The following is a 20,610-nucleotide window of genomic DNA, read 5'->3' as shown; positions in this document are numbered from 1 at the left end:
TGACATCATTCCCCCTGACTATTCTTACTGTCTCTGCTCCTTAAATTGTTAATGCCCCTAAGCTTCTATTCTCCATCTTTTTCTGTTCACAATTTATCTAGGTAATCTTGTCCACTGCCATGGCTTTAACTACAATGTCTCCCAAATCCTTTCCTTCCTACATTTCTCATTTGAGGACCAGGTTCATATTTCCAAGAGATTGTTGGCTATCTCTATAAGGATGTTGCATAGCCCCTCAAATGTAACACCTCCCAAACTGAGTTAAATATTCTCTATACCTGAGCTTCCTGCCATCACCAAATGACATTACATCCTCCCAGTTCCGTGAGCCTAAAACTGGCTGTCATCCTCAACTTTATCCTCACCCTATCTTCTTCATTGCAGTTGAGTACCAAGTTCTATCAATTCTGACTTTAAAAAACCTGCCATCTCTTAAGTGTCCAATGGTGCTAGGCACTTTTCCTATATTATCTGTCTCCTAAATGCCTCTAAATCCAAATTAATACCTCTTTCCTCTTCCCACAGCTATTTTCATCATTGGTTTCCAGTAAATATTTGATAATATATCATCTTCATGCCTGAAGAGCCATTAACCTTGGGATCATCTTGGCCTCCTCCCCTCTCTTCCTCCCTCAGTCTTCGTGTTAGTCATTGAGTTCTGTTGCTTTGACTTCCTTGTCTCTACTATCCATTCTTTCTCTGTATTCCCACTACCAGTGTCTTAGCTCCAACCTTCATAATTTCTTACCTAAGCTATTAATGACTTTCTTGTTTGTCTGCTTTTATTCTCACTCCACTCCATCTATTTCACCCGCTATTACTGCTGCCCATAATCTTTCCTAAATATAAATGTAATCATGTCTCAGTCCAGCTTAGTCAGTTTCATCATCATCAAAATAAAGACCAAACTTCTTAACCCAGCACTCCAGAAATGTGTTTTGGTGCTTGCTTATAAGACAAGCCCCCTTGCATACATCCTTCACTCTAGCCCTATCACATTATTTGTAATTACTGAAAATGCCAGCCATTCTTAGTACCTCAGTGCTCTTTGATCTATGGAATGGCCTCCCTCTCCCCAATCCCAACTCATTCTTTAAGACTGCGCAAACATCACCCTCTTTTAGAAGGCTTTTCTGATAGCTGCTTTACCAAACAATTGGTGTCATTCCTCCGCTCTCCCCAAAAGCTTGCGTTTACCTTCATTATATCATTTCTCTCTTCTGTCTTCATTTTTAGACTATGAACTCCTTGATGTCAAGAACTATACTGTTTCTAACTTTTATTTTTGCATAAAGAAGAAGGAGAGAGGAGGAAGAGAAGGAAGGGAGGGGAAAAAGGGAAGGAAAAGGGGAAGAAATTCAGTAAATGAATTGACTCACTGGATAGTATATAGAATTGCTAGGTATTTTAGTCTTGCTTTTATTACCTTTATTTAAGTGGGCAAGTAATAACCACTTCTTTTTTTTATTTTATTTTATTTATTTATTTATTTATTTTTGGCTGTGTTGGGTCTTCGCTGCTGTGCGCGGGCTTTCTCCAGTTGTGGCGAGCGGGGGCCACTCTTCATCGTGGTGCGCGGACCTCTCACCATCGCGGCCTCTCGTTGTGGAGCACAAGCTCCAGACGCGCAGGCTCAGTAGCTGTGGCTCACGGGCCCAGTTGCTCCGCGGCATGTGGGATCTTCCCAGACCAGGGCCCGAACCCGTGTCCCCTGCATTGGCAGGCGTATTCTCAATCACTAAGCCACCAGGGAAGCCCAATAACCACTTCTTTATCTGCATGAATCTGCCCTGCAAAAACCTAGCTAATGTTATCACGTATGAGGGTTTAAAGTGATTGCTGAAAGTAATCTGGAAGATAAATTACCAATTTGTTTACTCTCCTAAAGAAAGGGCTATACTTTATCTGTTAGTTGCTAATTTCTTTAAGTACTATCTAAAATGCTGACTCAACTTCCACATCAACAATGAAATATATTAATTTTGATGTTTTATTTTTATTAGGCATTAATACATCCTTTTTAGTGAATTTTTCAGATAGCAAATGGAAAGTTTCAACTATCTCTATAGTTGCTTCAATTCTCCAAAATTCTCAAAGACAAAGCATAAATCCAGGGCTTCCCTGGTGGCGCAGTGGTTAAGAACCCGCCTGCCAATGCAGGGGACATGGGTTTGAGCCCTGGTCCGGGAAGATCCCACATGTGACAGAGCAACTAAGCCCGTGCACCACAACTACTGAGCCTGCGCGCTAGAGCCCATGAGCCACAACTACTGAAGCCCGTGCACCTAGAGCCCATGCTCTGCAACAAGAGAAGCCACCACAATGAGAAGCCCGTGCACCGCAGCGAAGAGTAGCCCCCACTTACCGCAACTAGAGAAAGCCCGCACGCAGCAACAGACCCAATGAAGCCAAAAATAAATAAATAAAAATAAATAAATAAATTTTTTTTAAAAAGCATAAATCCAGTTGTGGTGCAGTTGCAGAAGTCATCCTTACACAGCACAATTGAGTTCCCATGTTATTTCAAGAAAATTTCTATTAAAGAAAAATAGCTCTCTCATGAAAGATCCTCAATGATAATGCTTTGGTAATATTATTATAGAGCATTTTTTTACAGATGTAATCCAACAGATATAATCCATGTTATGTGCATGTAACAGTTGCTTAGTGTCGACTTAAAGGAAAACATACATGAGAGTTATGAGCTTAAGTGTTGTTCAGGGTCTTACTGAGCCCCATAGCCCAGGAGACAGCGACTCAGGAGCTCTGAGAACTGCTCCAAGAGGTAGGAGAGGAGCCAGGATATACATGAGTTTTTAGCGGGGAAATTCACGCAGTCAAGCGTACATCTTAGCAAAAGATGACCGCTAATCACAAAGAACAGACATCTCAAGCTAATGGTCTTAGTACTTTCTATGTATGGGAAGATGCAAGGATCTGGGATCATTGAAATTCTTCCTGCGATATGCATCTAATTACCCAGGGGCCCGTTTGTCCAAAGCACTGGCGTGCCTCATCCTGTTTTGTTTTATTTTCATCCTGAATTCCTTTCAGGATGCACTGTCCTGGGTGACTGCAGTGGGTTGCATCTTAACCCCTTGAAGAACTGGATGATGAGCGATGCTCTTTGTCCTTTTTTTCTTCACATGGGTCATAAAATATTGTACCTACTTAACTGATGATTGTTTGCTTCCTAGCTGTGGAGGCTCAAAGTGAACTGAGTGTATCCCAGTTCTTTTCAGTTGTTTCGATCTGTTTCATATAGTAGTTACTTTTCAACTATTCTCATCTTTTCCACCTCAGAAATTTCAACCAGGTCCTTCAAAGGAAAACCACAAAAACTCACCAAGCTTCAAAACCAGTAATTAATATATATACATAGGCAGAAAAAATATGCTGGAGAAAAGGGGTAGAGGTGATTCAGAGCCTTTCATCAAGAGGCTAGTCATTTATTCTCTCCTTTTGTTCTGAATGTGGAATAATACTGTTTATTAGAGCATAACAGTTTGTATTGTTTATCAGGTTCATTATAATGGAATTTTTACTTACAAAGTCGATATACTACAGGTTAATGATATAAAATGAATAAGTACTTTGTTATTTTCTAAGCCTGTTTGCTGTCTAGCATATGTCATTTGTATGTGTGTGCACATGTGTACATGTTTTTCAGCATAGCAGAAAGAGTCTAAAAGAAATTGAAAATAAAAGGGTGGTCAGGGTGGTCCTCATAGTGTACAACTATAGATTTTTTAAAAATTCCTTCTTGCTGGGCTCCTATGTATAATTGATAGCAATAAAAACCACCTGGTAGGAACACTCCTGCCAACTTAATCCATGTCTGACATAAAATGATTCTTCAGCAGCCTTACCTTGGAAAACAGAGTGGGAGGGAAAGGGGATTCTTTCTTGACAGGGCCAGTTTATGTTGCAAAGACCAGATTTTTTTTTAACTATCAGAAATTCAACTACTTTCAGTTTTTCTGGTTATATTTTATTGGTCAGTTTACTTGCAATAACACATAATAATCCTATGTAAGGTATTTCTTTGTAACCGTACGTAAATATAGATTCTACACAAGGCACTGTGTAGTTAAATAAATTTTCCTTCAGATACTTAGATCAAGCTCTTGCAAGGGACAGTAGGTATTTTCTTAGATTTTAAGCAAATCTAGATTGCCCACTTGAAATGGCAAAAATCCAAGGCTGGACTTTCCTGTGGGGAGAAGTGGGTCAGAATGTGATAACAGAAATAATTGACAAATCCTTTGTCTAATAGTGAAAAATTTAACACGCAGCTGCTGCTTGTATTGAACTACAGAGTGTCTCACGTCATTGTTATCAGGCTTTTTAAATGAAAGAAGTATATCAGGTGATTTCTTAAATAATTATCATTTTATGGCTTGTGATTCGAATAAACACCTTTGAGTTTAATGTCATCTTTTCTTCTGTGCTTCTGATTACTTGCCGAGATACTCACTAGCTATACTCTGGATACTCACTAGAAGAAACCACTCAAACTGTGTTTGTTCTTTGAAAGTGAGCCCTCAGCTTTCCGTCTGTCTCCCAAATATTAGTGTAATGAAATAAAAGACACAAATTCATTCTGTAAATTCTTTTCTTGTTGGTTTTGAAACTGGCATTTCACTCAATTCTGGTTTTTTTATTTGCAGAACTTCCTTATGGCTGGGAGAAAATTGAAGACCCTCAGTATGGGACCTACTATGTTGAGTAAGTTTGTTACCTCAGTTAATGTTCTCCCAAATGTTTTCCTTTCATTACACAACTTTAGGGAGTGAATGGAATACTTTATGCTTCTGCAGTCCAGCTTTCAGGTTTTGCCACTAGGGGAATGAGAAGGTAGGGACAGTGGGCATTTGCTTCACTGACTGGGCTCCCTAGAAGCTGGCTTTGAAGTAAGTATAGAGAGACAGGGGGAAGTTGCCCAGATGAGTAATGGCTAGAGATGTTGTCAGTACTACTGTGGCCTCTAAAGAGAGAAGTAGTAGATAGAAGACTGAAATAAGGTGAACTATTAAGGTCACTTTCAACACTATACTTGCATGGTTCTGAAAGCAATGAAAGGACTTTAAGGGCATTGTATCATAATGATCCAAACCTTTGAAGTATATAATTAAAACTGTTCTCTCTTTCAAGGAGTTAATTAAGGAAAACTTAGTATTCTTTTTGGGGGTGAAAGTTGCTTCTCACACAGCTGTTATGGTTAAATTTAACATAAATCTGTTGGCGTAGAGGATCAAACACCTGCCTATGTTAGCCAGAGAAATTAGGATAACATCAACATCTAATTTTTCTTTCCCTTTTCTTCACTTATCTAATTGCTACATTATTATGATCGTTGGGATTGCTTTCTCTCCAGATGGTATGGATAGAATTTTGACCTCAGGCATCTAGTACCAGGCAAATAATTGCATCAGAGAGGTTACTATTTACCTGGGAACTAGGAGTCTGCACCAACTGCCAAGGTAGTAAAGGCAAAATATTATTACCTGGAAAAATAGCGAACATGAGAATCTTCTAGTTTTGTGATTGCTAATTACTTTTTCATCACTTGTTGGCACAAAGCAGTGCCACTTCCCTAACGCAAGTAACTCTGAGTCCTGTTACAACGCTAGTCTTTATCTTAGTGTGTAGGTTGTTACTTGAGTCACTGTGGTTAGAGGGATTTTTGATTTCTTAAAATCTAACTTGTACCCTAAGAAAATGAGTCATTTTGACCCTTGGATATGTAACTTAACAGTGTCAATATTTTGGTTCCATTGAAAGGTTATGTTAATTTTATTTCCATTGTGTTATTTCATATCTTTCTAATACTGTGATGTGAAAAGTTCACAGCAGTTCTTTTGTTATTTTTTTTCTAAAGCATATTTAATTAGAAGAAAAAAACCAACCATTTTTCTAGTCAAAGAAATATTTGAAGGCTAGCTGAAAAGGAATTGTGGGATTTTCCCCAAGAGTTAGTCTACTTAAATTGGGCTTCAATCAGTTATTATTTGCCATTAACACTACTGAACATTTCTGAGATAATAATTCTCATTCTCTTAGTATCCATTCCAAGTGAATTTGAGTACACGGTCAAGAGGTGAAAGACATTTGCCTGTTATAAAATCTTGGGCTAAATGATCTGGTTCTCGTTAAGCAAGGATATACTAATATTGAAGCAACTTTAGGGCAAATCCTGAAGTGACCTGCTCTCAGCTGTCATGGAGGTATGTGAAATAGCCTGATTAGAAGCAACAGCAGTGGCAGCAATGTGATTTTGTATGATTGCTCCCAGACGAGCTCATTTTACAGGAGGGTAATTTATTAGATTAAGAAAGAGCAGGCTGTACTCAAGATGCACATTAGTATGGAGTCAGCTGAGCTCTGGAGTGTGGCTTGATTCCCAGATTAGTTAGGCTTTGAATCTCGACTATAGTAATCTGCAGTGAGTTTACTGATGGAGATAAAAGGCTGTTAACTTGAATGGCTACTCTTTGGCTCTCTTAGTTTGTCAAACCAGATGGCACAATGATTGCTCTTGGCAGGAACCTTATAGTAGTAACACCAACTGCAATGGCAGGGTTTTTTTTGGTAAGTATTTATTTTAGAAGATGAGATTCTGAAATGGATTAATTTATTTTTGAAAATAAAATTGTTCCCAAAATTTAATGGCAGGCCTTCCATAAGAATGCTTATATATTTAGAAATGTTGTCTTAACGTATTGCTTTAACTGTCTTGATGCAGTCAGGTGACAAAGTCAAAATATGTCTGCTTTTAATATCTTAACCCTTTGTGAAGGATAATGATTTTGTTTGTTGAGGTGAATTCTTAAAATTCTTATATACAAAATTTTAATACAGGTGAAATTTCAAATTATTTATTATATATTTAATTAAGCTTGTTTGCTACCCTTGTTTAATTTTTCTGATAATCTGTCATATTCTCCTCTCTTACTTCCACAAGCTGGTTTTATAGAAGACAAAATTTGTTATCTTAATAATATTATGGGTATAAGTAACTAAATGAAAAGGAGAGTGTTTTTACTGTTTTGTTTTTTGGGTGACATTTTAATCTAAATAGTCTAAGGTGACAGATGCAATTACTCCCTTCACTAAAATCTTACATTATTTGTCAAAGAATTTTCAGGAAAGGGATTATTCATTCGCATACTTCTACTCTCTTCTCCCACACATAACAAAGAGTATACTACTACTTTTTATGTTCTAATACCTGGGTGGCAAAGTGAATCATTCTAGCTGATGACGTTAAAGTGAGCCAGGATTCTTTCCAAACAGGTTTATTCTTTTCTAAGTGTCAGTTTCTAGTTTTATTTTTTTAAGACTATGTAAATTATCAGTACCTAATAAATAACTTTTAAAATGGTACCTAACTTAACAGCAAAGTCTTCATTTTCACAGAGAAGTAAACAGTAACTCAGTTGATAAGGTCCCTCCTCATAGTAAGAAGCAGAAGCATACCTGAGTTTTTGTGAAATCAGAACCCAAAGGATGTCAAGTAGAACTTGCCCTATTTAGAGCTCTGAAACTAAATACCTACATCTGTTGCAGGGTTAATAATGCACTAGAAGCCTAAAAGGCATAGAGAAGCATACTCAGAAGCTAGCATACCTTGCTGTAGGGTTGTTTTTTGTCCCTGCTGCCCCCTCCCCCATCACCATTAATGTTCACAAATGGTAAAGAAAATATCCAAGTCATATGACTATTTACATATAGATTTTGTAATAGCCTATCTAAAGACAATCATAATCTGAAATTCTCATGATTTGTTGTTTAATTGTTGGTATTTACTAATGTCACTTCTCGTTAAAATGGATTCTACTAGAAAATACATTTCATTTGGCTAAAATATATTTGTACTATAGAAATACTAGAATATAATTCCCCCTTGCTTCTGTATTAGACCTGTTTGCGGTCTTAAACGTCTTTTGTACAATAGTTGCATTCTTAACCAAGTTACACTTAACTGACTTGCCAGAATAACCTATGCTCAGTTCCCTCTGTAAAACATACTCTTACCCATAGTATATTGAATACTGTCGGCTAATGGCCTACCTCTAGTCTCCCCATGCTTTTCTGCTTTCCCCCACAGACTTCTTGTATGCTTTCAAGAGTCAGTTGTGATTGCGCCTAAATCATAAAAAACAGTTAAACTTATGTTATAATTATGTAACTAATTATTATATAATTTTGAAGAAATTTAACTGTGAGAGTTGTTCTGTGATAACAGTTTGATAAAAGCAAGTCACTTGCTTAGTTGCTGCTAAATTGATGTGGGTGAGTCAGTTGGAAAAATAATAGTAAAATTCTAGAAGGCTTCTACACTCAGATTTCTTCAAATGTGTCTTTACAGCTGCTTCACTTTAGAGAACCTTAAAACCCTCCTACCATTAACTGCCTTTAAAAAAAATTAACTGATTAATTACCAACAGTTCTGATTATATCATATATGAGGGCTTCTACTGTAGTTTTGAAAACTGTTATTAGCTATATTAGAAACGTTTATAAGGAAGCTATAGTGAATACTTCAGCAGCTTTGACTTCTAGGCATCTTCTGTGGGCCCTTCTTTAGTTGCCAGAAGGCTCTTCCTCTGTGACCTGTCAGCATATCTGGGTTCCATAGCATAAAGGTACATATTTATCCCTTAACCTATGATAGTCTATTTAAAAATATGTAATTCTTTCATATTAAACTGAAATGCATATTTTTCTACATTTTACAGTCACCTTAACCAGAAAACCCAGTTTGAAAATCCAGTGGAGGAAGCCAAAAGGAAAAAGCAGTTAGGACAGGCTGATACTGGGTCTTCAAAACCAGGTAGAACTTTTACCTCTATCTTCTCTTCTAAGAATAACTTGTGAAACTTATATGCTGAAATAATAAAAGTGAGTCTGAACTTTTTACTGTTGGGGCTTTGAAATTCAACAGAGAATATCTAATTTCTGTCACTGTGAAGGTATGAATAATCTTAATAAAACATCTGGACAGTTTGAGAATACTGAGATTTTTCTCATGCTGCTTATATAGAAAGTATGAAATTGTTGGCAAAAGGGACTGAATAGCTTTGTTATGGGTGCAAGGTTTTAATTTGAAGATTGGATTGTTTCCTAGTGTTTAAGGTCAAGCCAGTATTAGATCTCTAATTCATTATGTGCTTCTCTCAAGTTAATTGCTTAGATCTAACATCAGTAACCATTCAGGATTCTTCATTAACTGATACGAACAAATACTAAGTAAATCCACTATATTATTGCCTACATCATTGATTCTCAAGTGGGATGGTAGGGTATTAGAAATATCAGGATCATTTGGGGAACATTTTAAAAATACAAAGGTCCTGAGATTTTGATGAGCCTAGCCATGTGTATTTTGAAAAAGATGCCCAGAAATTTCTTACATCCAACTTATCCCTCCTCATCTCCTCCCCCTTCTCTCTCTGTCATTAATAAGGTCTATATGGTCATATCATAATAATCTATTAGATTCTTCACTTCTGTTGCCAGTGAGAGAAACAGTTTTTTCTTATAACTACTCTTCCAAAACATAGTCTCTTCCCTTAAGATTTGCATTTGATTTAACAAATATTTTAGTTTAACAAATATTTTAGAGCACCTACTATATGCCCAGTGCTTTGCTAGGTACATGGTATTAAAAAAATGATTAAGAGTCAGATAGGTCTTGCCCTCAAGAGTTCACAGTCTAAAATAGGAAACTAATAGTTACACTATATGGTGATAGGTGTCATCCTGTATTAGTAGTTGAATGAGCAGGGGACAGAGTAGGTTTGAATCCCAGCTGTGTAACCTTGGTTGCGTTTTTAAATTCTTTGTTTTCTCATCTACAAAACAGGAATAATAGTAGTACCTACCTGTTAAGGTGGTTCTGAGTATGCAAATTAATACATGTAAAGTGCTTACAATACATGTAAAGTGCTTACAAATACATGTCTGGCACATGATGACCAATAAACAATAGCTTTCATTGCTATTAATAGAGATGTACAAGGTACAGTGGTGGCATAAAGGAGGGAGTGCACAACTTTGCTTTGGTGGAGGAAATCAAGGGGGCAGGGGAACCTTCAGGCAGAGGACATATGTGAACTGGGTCTTGAGGTGCCAGGAAAAGTTAAGTCAGGCAGATCAAAATTTTAGAGGAGCAACAAGGCATACCAGCTAGAAGGAACAGAATATATAAAATCATAGAAGCATGAAATGGTGGTCCAGGGGTCAGAGAACAGATACAAATGGCCAGCACGTAGGGTATTTTAGGGTAGTAACAAGAGATGAGGTTGTAAGGATAGGCAGCCATGAGAAGAAACGAGTTTCAAAGAGAAGCTGAGTATTTGTGTCACATGGTGCTGAAAAGTCGAGAAAGATGAAAATTGAAAAGTGTTTTACATTGGACTTAAAAATGTGGAGGTTATTTGTCACTCTAGCAAGAGCAAGGGAAGAGTGAAATAAAACTGCAGTAGAATAAAGAGGAAATGGGAGGTGTAGAAGTGAAGACAGTGGGTTTAGCCAACTATTTTGCTAGCTTTGAGTGTGAAAGGGGTAGCCAGAGGACATTAACTGCAGAGGAACATGAGTCCCCATTTTACACATAAACAGACTTCAGGAAAGATTAAGCCTCTTGCTTACAATCACAGTGAGTGTCAAGTCTGGATTTGAACCTAGTTTTACTGACTTTAAATTCAGAGTTCTTTGTATTATAACATGTAGTTCCTGAATGCCCATGTCTTCCATGGCCCATAACAAAGATCTTCTCTCCTTTACTAAGCTCTAAGCTCCTCGAGGGCAGGACCCATGTGTTTTATTACTTTAGATAACCAGACACTCTCCTATGAGAGAGTAATGACTCAGCATCTGTCTTTCAGGAGCCCACAAGTTAGCCAGGGAAACAGACACATAATTTTAGTATAGTATGATATTACAGATATAAACAGTAGTGTTGGAACAAAGGCGAGAGAAATTAAATCTCACTGTGAGAGGAAAGGAAAGGCTTCCTAGAAGTGATGGAAGTTATGCTAGTCCTTGAAGAATAATGGTTACCATTTATTGAGATAGATTCTAGTGCTAAATTGGATGCTTTATATTACATCATCTCATTTAAGTCTCAAAATATTGCTGCAAGGTTGTTAATATTATTTTCCCCGTCCAGATGCCTTGATGGCGTCAAGTTACAGTTGTCTGATGCTTCCATCCCAGGGATATACTTGCCGCAGGGACAGAAGTACTCAAGTTCGTGAGCCTCCTTCCTTAGGCAGCCTGTATGGGTTTGTGTTTATCTACATTAATTGAGCACTTACTGTTTGTCAAGCACTGTTTCTTATGCTTTCTGTGCATTACCTAGTTTAATCCCTGTAACAACCCCATGAATTAGGTACTATTACCCCCCCTTTTATAGATGAGGCAACTGAGACTTAAAAAGGTTGAATTATATTCCAAGATTACTCAACTAAATCACAAAGCTTGGATTTAAAATCAGGATTGTTAGACTCAATGATAGTTTCTTTGTGCCTTTCTTATTCTCACTTTTCTGTATCTAAATTCTGATAAGACCTACTTCTGACCAATTTCTAATTGGCTTTGGCTATTTTATTACTACTTTCCCAAATTAGGTGTTAACCAAAACTTTCCCTCCCACTTTAATGTTTGCACATATTGGAGCTCATATATTATATGCTGATTTTCTGTTGTAGCCCTCAGATGCCAGTCTTATTCTGATATTCACGGGGACTAGAGCATGGGATAGCTGACCAGAAATATTTGAATATTTGACATAAAAATGAGAAAGGTACATTTCATCAAAGAGATTTTCCTCAAGTACCTGAACACAGTACTTAAATGATCTTATCTACGATCTGATAGGCCACACTAGGGGGCAGTCATAATCAGCTTACATAACTAAATAGGCTTTGAGCATGTCAAATAATTTTTTTAAGTAATATTTTGCTCAGAGATGAACTGCTAGTTTGAATGTCAGAGGCTCATCAAGAGCCAGCAATGCACTGAGGTATTGCCACAAGTAGCCTGACTGGCCAAACTCAGAGGCCTCACAAAATAGTGTTTACTGTGGTGAATACACTCCTATCTGGAGTCTAGTCCTCTCCTTTGAGAAGCCCAAAATAGCCGATTTTTTTTTAAAATGTCAAGTGCTTGTATCTGTAAGAGATCAGCAAATCTGGGAAGAACATAATGAATAGAGTACACCCACTCCTATCCCAAACCTGCCTTTGTCAGTATTTCCAGGGCAGCCCTACCTCTTGCAGGAGCCATATGCATACTGCACAATCTATACAACCATACAGAGCAGCCCCAAGGATTGCTCTTTTCTAATTGCCAGTAAGTTTAATGCATGCCTCTTAGAACACTTTGCTAAGAGGGGCAGCAGCAGATACACACAGATTAACTCTGCGCTTGATATTAGTGCTAAGTGTGGTCTAAATATGAAACAAGTCACCCTTGTTAATTTGAGTCATTAGGGAAATGAGCATCAAAACCACAGTGTAAGACCATTCCACGCCTACTAGAATGGCTATAACCAAAAAAGCAGACGGTAACAAGTGTTGGCAAGGATGTGGAGAAGTTGGAACCCTCATACATTGATGGTGGAAATGTAAAATGGTACAGCCACTTTGGAAAAGTTTGGCAGTCCTTCAGAATGTTAAACATAGTTATGATATGTTTATGGTAACTGCTGCATTTCCATTCCCAGTATGTAACTAAGAGGAATGAAAGTATTTGCCCACACAAAACCTTGTACATGAGTGTTCATAGCAACATTATTTATAATATCCAAAAAGTATAAACAATCCAAATATCCATCAACTGATACATGGATAAATAAAATGTGATATATCTGCACAGTGGAATATTATTTGGCTATAAAAAGGAATAAAGTACTAACACATGCTACAACACAGGTGAACCTCAAAAAAATTATGCGAAGTGAAATAAAGCATTCAAAAGACCACATATTATATGATTCCATTTATATTAAAAGTCCAGATTGGGCAAATCTATAGACAGAAGGTAGACTAGTGGTTGCCTAAGACTAGGATGTGAGGGCAGGTTGGGGAGAAATGGGGAGTGACTGCTAATGGACACAGAGATTTCTTTGGTGTGTGTGTTTGGGGGGAGAGAAAAATGTGCTAAAATTAGACTGTGGTGATGGTTGCACGTCATTGACTTGTATAATTCTGTCATTATTGGATTATATCTCAATAAAGCTGTTAAAAAAGAGATTTGTGAGAAAAGTTTAAACTGTATTTTAAAAAGATAACTTAAACAATGCTTTATAAATTATGAATCTGTACAATTTGATCCCCACGGTTTTCATAAGTGCCCTAATGGCAGCCGGGTGGAAGAGAGGAGCGAAAGTTTCTGGGGAAGAGAAGAGAGGTATTACTTGCAAATATGGATCACTTTTAGTTCTAGGATCATCTGGGGAAACCTCTTAAAATAGGCTTTTCAGAGGAGCTGTGTTTTTTGTCTTCCTAAAGTTTCCACTAAATATGAGTAAAAGGGAAAGACGCATGGAGCTGTATACTGATAGTGCAGGGATTTGCTCCTTTCATCAGATATAAATTAAAGGTTGCAGAAAGCCTGAGTCATAAATTATAAAAAGTTCTCAATGTGTTCTCTTTTATAAGTTTGTGACAGTTGCCTTCATCTTCCTAGTATAGTGTTTTCTGCATAGACCTCAGTAGCTGCTTATTCAAATGAAATATACATCTGAATGAGTGCTGAAGGCTTTCAGGAATTTAATAATAAATGTTACCCTTCAAGAGTGTCATTTTGACTTCTAAATAAAGGACTGTTTGGGATAAGAAAAGGTAAGTACAAACAAGGCAGTGAGGAGGGGATAAAGTAGATGTTTTTACCTTTCAAATGACATAAAAGAGTCCTATAAAAGATAAATGATTCATTAACTAAGGGTTTTGTTTTCAGTGATTTAGTTTATGAATTTAAATTCCAACTGTTCTATAACATTAGATTCTCTCTTATTTTTTTCCTGTTATGTTATGGTTTGTTATATTTAAGTTATATAGACTATCTTGGAGATGAGCTTCAAGGGCTATATTCATTGTAATTATTCTTGTTTCTCATTTTTACGCAGATATGGAAAAATCACGCTTTACTCGAGATCCATCCCAGCTTAAAGGCATCCTTGTTCGAGCATCATTGAAAAAAAGCACAATGGGATTTGGTTTTACCATTATTGGTGGAGATAGGCCTGATGAGTTCCTACAAGTGAAAAATGTGCTGAAAGATGGTCCTGCAGCTCAGGATGGGAAAATTGCACCAGGTAACAGATTTTTCAAAAATACTTAAAGAGGGACTTCCCTGGCTGTCCAGTGGTTAAGACTGCACGCTTCCACTGCAGGGGGCACGGGTTCGATCCCTGGTTGGGGAACTAAGATCCTGCGCATGCCGTGAGGCATGGCCAAAAAAAAAAAAAAAAAAAAAGAAATACTTAAAGAGTTATGATACTATAACAAAAATTATAGTGAAAAATTTATATATATATATATATTATATATGTAACGTATATAACATATTATATAGTAGCTATGTAAGTATATATAAAACTTGTGTGTATATATATATTTATATAAATAGAGAGAGAACTAAATTATACAACTGAAGAGGGAGATTCCTGTATTAAAATAGTTTATCTTCTAAACTAAGTGCATGCTAGTTTTGAAGGAGGGTCCTTTTTACAAATAAGTGGAAACTTAGTCAAAACATTAAATTTATTAATTTTTTGAATAGTTTGCATATTTTGAGATAACTCTTTGGCTGTACTAAGCTAAAGATTTATTAACCATCTCAGAAAACTATTTGATAGTTTGATTTTCTCTGATTATGTTGGGTACTTTTGGAGTTATTTAATATTAACTTGTAATCTTTTTTGAAAAATGATTCACTGTGATGTTTATAATGATACTGAACAAATTGTTATATCCCACAGTTTTTTTCCAAGTTGGGTTTTTATTTTTTGCTTCCTTAGTGGCTGTTAGTAAAATTAAACTGCTATGTTAAGAATTATAGACAAGAATATTACTATTTTTACAGAGCTGTATAAATTTGTCTTTTACATAGTTTTCCCAACATCTTTACTTAGTGATTGTTAGATATTTTTATATGGCTGACAGTGTTTATGGCTGAGTGGGTTAGAGGAAGTTTAAGACTAGTTACTGATTATGGGGAAGGTTTAAGTACTTTTTTCCAGAAAGATTTTAGTAATCCACTGAGGTTGCTTCTTACACAGTTTGCTAGACTTTTCTAATCCTCTGTTATTTCACTTACTTTGTGTAAACATGTCCCCCATTTGGACGATTCAATTGTCATATTACTTTTGATGACAGATATCAACTTATTTTCAGTTGGGATATGGGCTCTCTCATATTATGCTTTCCCAATTAGGTGATAGAAACGTAAACAAGAAAACTTAAAATAATCAAAAGTTATATTTATAAAGAAAATTATTTTTAGCTCTCTTTTATTACTTTATAGAATTAACAAACTCTAGAGATTAAAATTAATAGTAAAGTTTTTTCCTAAGTCCTCAATTTTGACTTTTTAAATATTTTGTCCATGAAACACATCTTGTAGCTATTGTATATGCTGTCAGGATTTTATAATATAGATTCAGATATGTCTAAAACTGTTATTAATTTGTATAACAATATAATACTTCCATTAAAATTCTGGGAACTTTGACCAGGGGAAGAAAAGTCAAAACTTTATTTCTAATTAGTCTAATTTCTATAGCTTCTTGAATTTTGCAACAAATTTCCACAGACTAACATTTGTTTTTAAATACCATTCATGTTGATTTTTTTAAAGCCTACATGCAATCAGAACAAATTAAAGCACCTTTATTTGGCAATAACCTTTTAAATAATCATATTCAAATAAAAGCAGCAAATGGATGAGACATCAGAGGACAAATTTTAAAAGCTAAAACTGCATTAAGAAAAACACACAACTGATAAATGTCAAGTGGTAATAATCCTGCAACCAAAGTGGTCATAATAATGTAAAATCAGAAAAGCAAAACCAACTTTTACAAGGATTAATTCAGCTGAATTTCCAGCATCTTAAATAATATATTCTTTGTTTCTGTTGAATTTTTTTGTTGCTTACTTTTCCTTTTGAAAACTAAATTACACTAAATTGAAAAAATCCACAAAAAAGAAAGATGCTGAAAGAAAATACATTCATAAGTTATTATTCTAAACTTCAGCCTTACATTGTTCAAACTAGAATGAATTTTTATGTACATTGTAATCAATGGCTACTTAAAATCAAGAAATAAGGTGGTATTTAAAGATTGCCTGTTTGTACAAGTAGCCAATGGGGTTATTCACTCCTCTTCTATGTACCGAACACCTACTACAATGTGCCTAGCTTTGTGTGACCACTTAGGTGTGACTCAAAGGATATACTAACAATGATAATATGAATTTGCAGTTAATTTTTTAAAGATTCACTTTAGCTTGAGGTCATAACTCTTTGCAACTAAGATAATTAAGAATTTATACATTTATATATTCTTTTTGGAGAGGAGTCACAGAAGGGAGAATGACATGTCAATGTTCAAAATCTATCTTTTCAGTAGTTAATGAACAGTAAGAGGTTTCCAAAATTCAAATTTAGATGCTAAACTAATTATTTTCATCTCCCCCAACAAAAGTATAACTTATTTGATGGTTTTAATATTTTTAACATGACTTATGTTTTACCAGGTGATGTTATTGTAGACATCAATGGCAACTGTGTCCTTGGTCACACCCATGCAGATGTTGTCCAGATGTTTCAACTGGTACCCGTCAATCAGTATGTAAACCTCACTTTATGTCGTGGTTATCCACTTCCTGATGACAATGAAGATCCTGTTGTGGACATTGTTGCTGCTACTCCTGTCATCAATGGACAGTCATTAACTAAGGGAGAGACTTGCATGAATACTCAGGATTTTAAGTCAGGAACGATGGTTCTGGACCAGAATGGAAAATCGGGACACACCTTGATCAGTGATCGTCTCAATGGACCATCAGATCTGAGTGAGCAGAGAGCGTCTATGGCATCGTCAGGCAGCTCCCAGCCAGAACTAGTGACTATCCCTCTGATCAAGGGCCCTAAAGGCTTTGGGTTTGCAATTGCTGACAGCCCAACTGGACAGAAGGTGAAAATGATATTGGATAGTCAGTGGTGTCAAGGCCTACAGAAAGGGGATATAATTAAAGAAATTTACCGTCAAAATGTGCAGAATTTAACACATCTCCAAGTGGTAGAGGTGCTAAAGCAGTTTCCAGTAGGTGCAGATGTACCATTGCTTATCTTAAGAGGAGGTGAGTAAAAGCGCAACAAGGAAAAATCTTCATTGTTCATGCATTTGTATCTGTGAATTGTCCTTCCTTACAGGTCAGAATATCTCTTTTCCCAGCAGACTTAACTGGTAATTAGTATGCATTTTCCTTAAGTTCTGTCTGACTGCTTCCATAAGCAGTATCTTTTGTAGCAGCTTGTTTAGTTATTTGCGGTTTCATTTGTGTCCATTATGGATTTCTTTCCCTCTATATTCTTTTTAAAATCTGATTTATGACTTTAATGATTAGAGAGAGTCACAACATTGTGCTACTTCAAATGAAATATATCCTCTTAATTCCATTTTCTCTGTTGATGGCAATAATAGAAATGGACTCTTTCAAGCAGTGGTACTTCATCTGGACCTCTGTAATGTACCAAGGATGTTTTGAAAGAGCTAGCATCTCTGTGAATAAGCAAAATGTTGGATGGTGTGTTAATCTGTTCTGTAAAAGCAATCATGATAGCTTGTGCTCATAAAGCTTTTATCTTAAGCTTTAGTATCTGTCCGTAAATGTTAATTAAACCCCACAGTGCTCATGTGAGATAAATATAATTTTATTTTCCAAGGTCATCAACTGACTTGAACTGCTCCCAGACATAAATGCAGTTCCAAGGACTAATCACAAAGTCGCGTTTTAATGGGCTTTCTTAAATCCATACCTATGAATGACTAGTATTTTAAAGAATAAAATTTAGCCCTTCACATATATCTCACTGGCTTTTAGTTTTCATTTTGAGGCAAATGAGCAGTTTAACTTCACTGGGACTTTTTTTTATTATTCTCATTTGTTTGAACTATTTTTGTTTCTTCTCTGTGTGGTATGGTAGAATGTGCTCAGATCTCTTCATGAGGGCTGGAGAATTATCCAGAGTTCCAACAAATATGAGAGTCCAGGGTTTGGTGTCAAACAGGTTGGATGTCAATTTCCTGCCTAGTTGCTGGTTGGTTCCGCAGTACAGGAAAGTAATGTTAATCTATTTGAGTCTTTGTTTACTTTATCTATAAAATGGCAGTAACGTTTATGCCTTAGGATTGTCATAAAAAATGAAATACGTGTACAATGCCTGGCACGTAGAACATATTGGACATAATTTACTAGCCTACTAAAAGTCAAAGCTAGTTTTGTCATAAACATTAGCAGTATTTGTGATCTGGGAATGCTTCCTCTGTTTTTAAAATGTGGCTCATTTTTTTTAAGGTCCTCCTTCACCAACTAAAACTGCCAAAATGGTGAGTATACAGTGGTCCTCAAATGCTTCTTCCGAACACACGGAGAGAGGTGCTGCGTTCTCCTCCATGAGGGCAGCTCATGGGGGTGGCGTTTACAGACAGGCAGGAGCCAAGAGGCAGACTGCCCTGGGCTTGTATCAGAAACTCAGAGGGAAGCGTGTGAGTTAGAAAAGCTGCCCATAGAGGAGGTGTGCTCTGCTGGTTAAGTATTTCTGCTGGAAGAATATTAGAGGCCTGTACTACCAATAGTCCTGTCTTGTAAATAGTAAAATGTGGACACACTGAGGTGCCTACTGATGGGTCCTATTACTTTCTTTGTGTTTCAGAGGAACAAGGGTAAGGAGTAGCTAAATGTTCGAGCAGATGTACTATGGGAAGATGTAGTAGTTTCACATAAATTCACGGGGACTATAATTTACCCACATTTAGATAACCTTCTGACATTTAGCCCTAAACAGGACCTTCTAGAACAATTGTGGCCTCTGTGCTCAATTTGCTTGTTATCAGAGTGAGAGGCTATCAGACTTGGAACAGTTTTCTCTGGCATTCCTCTGAATAACTGACTAGCCTATTTAAAGACCTGTGTGGAGAATAAGACCTAAACAAAGGACGCACCAAATACTGGTATGAAAGAAACAGTGCTAGGTACACGTGTAGCTACTTAAATATCCACAATTATATGGACATGGATATAAAGACAATCGTATATAAAGTCCTAATTTGCTCTATTTTGCTTGATTTGGGGTCTGTCATCTTATAGTTGAAAGATCGTCTTCCATAACCATAAACCCTGGGCTGCTAAACAAAAGACCATCAGATACAAAATGGATTAATTCTCCATAGCCCACCAAATAGGATCCTCAGCAAATTTGCTGTTTTATGGATCAGGCAGGAAGAAACACTCAGCACTTTTATAGAAAAGTGGACCAGTTAGGTCCAATGTGAACAGAAATTCTTTTTGCCTATTCAGTTAAAATTGCACTGTATTTTTCTCCATTTCTCCATTTCTCTGGTCCCTCTATTACTCATTTTTAACTTCTGTGCTGCCCTATCTATTTCATAATGAATGCCAGTGCAGCCATGGGGACCCTAATGTTTTATAATTGATGAAAGTCTCAGACGACCTCTCACGGCTCCTGACAGAATCCTAGGACATGTGGGAGAAAGTGGAAGAGACTGCGCTTATCTCCCGGCCATCTGACGGGGTCTGGGTCAGTGAAGGGTCCCTTCTGGCACAACGCTTTATAGCGACTGTCCCCTCCCTCCTACCTGACAAGCTGCTCCTGCATCCTAGTCACATTAATTACCTTATCATAAATGTCTATAATCCCCCTCTTCTAACCGTAATTCAGGATAACAAGCTGTTCTCAAAACCATAGTATTTATTTTCTTAGGCTATTTATTGGGTTTCATTTTTAAATTTTATTAAAGAAGTCATTTTACTGAGCTATTCTTTTGGGAAAGTTCTATCTGAATAGGAACATTTGAAAATATCCCTTGTCTGATTCTCAGGCATGGTGCATTTTTTCGGGATATATTTGGATTGGCCATGCAGGTTTTTACAGTGTCATCTTTATAACCTAAATTAATTAACACTTCCTATTTCATTTTCTTAGAAAGAATATTACCTTAAACATCTTCACTGAGAATTAAGCTCAGTGAGTGGGGAGGATGGGGTTTATCAAGAATTGCATGGACGTATTCTCTTAGAGTCTCCCTCTTGCTTTACTTGGAAGTGCTGCCTTGTGTTGTATCCCTGTTTATCTTCTCAAAGTCAGTTTGTGTCTTGGTGGTGGAGAAAAGGGAAAAATTGCTTAAACGTAGGACTAATTGATTGATATCATTATAAACTCTTTCTAATTTAACTGAAATATGTTTTAATCAATACACACAGCTATGAAAGTGAATTCCTATAAGACTGCAAATATGCTGTGGCTTTGACCCTGCTGCTTACACAACTGTAATCAGTTGACATACCCAGT

At 36.6% G+C, this 20,610-nt stretch overlaps 1 protein-coding gene across 7 annotated transcripts in view; it reads left to right on the top strand.

Annotated features, from left to right (window-relative positions):
* MAGI3 (membrane associated guanylate kinase, WW and PDZ domain containing 3) overlaps nt 1-20,610 on the top strand; it is a 254,560-nt gene that overhangs the window by 188,024 nt on the left and 45,926 nt on the right. For all 7 annotated transcript variants that reach the window (XM_082457811.1, XM_082457814.1, XM_082457813.1 and 4 more), the window contains 5 exons: nt 4,671-4,728; nt 8,742-8,836; nt 14,138-14,326; nt 16,773-17,378; nt 18,597-18,628. In XM_082457811.1, the coding sequence (XP_082313937.1) occupies nt 4,671-4,728; nt 8,742-8,836; nt 14,138-14,326; nt 16,773-17,378; nt 18,597-18,628 (980 nt within the window). The remainder of the gene's footprint in view (nt 1-4,670; nt 4,729-8,741; nt 8,837-14,137; nt 14,327-16,772; nt 17,379-18,596; nt 18,629-20,610) is intronic.

Source organism: Balaenoptera physalus (assembly GCF_965194825.1).
Source record: "Balaenoptera physalus genome assembly, chromosome: 1".
Classification (NCBI taxonomy): domain Eukaryota; kingdom Metazoa; phylum Chordata; class Mammalia; order Artiodactyla; family Balaenopteridae; genus Balaenoptera; species Balaenoptera physalus.
The sequence above is the reverse complement of the archived record's forward strand: the minus strand, read 5'-3'. Positions and strand labels throughout refer to the sequence as shown.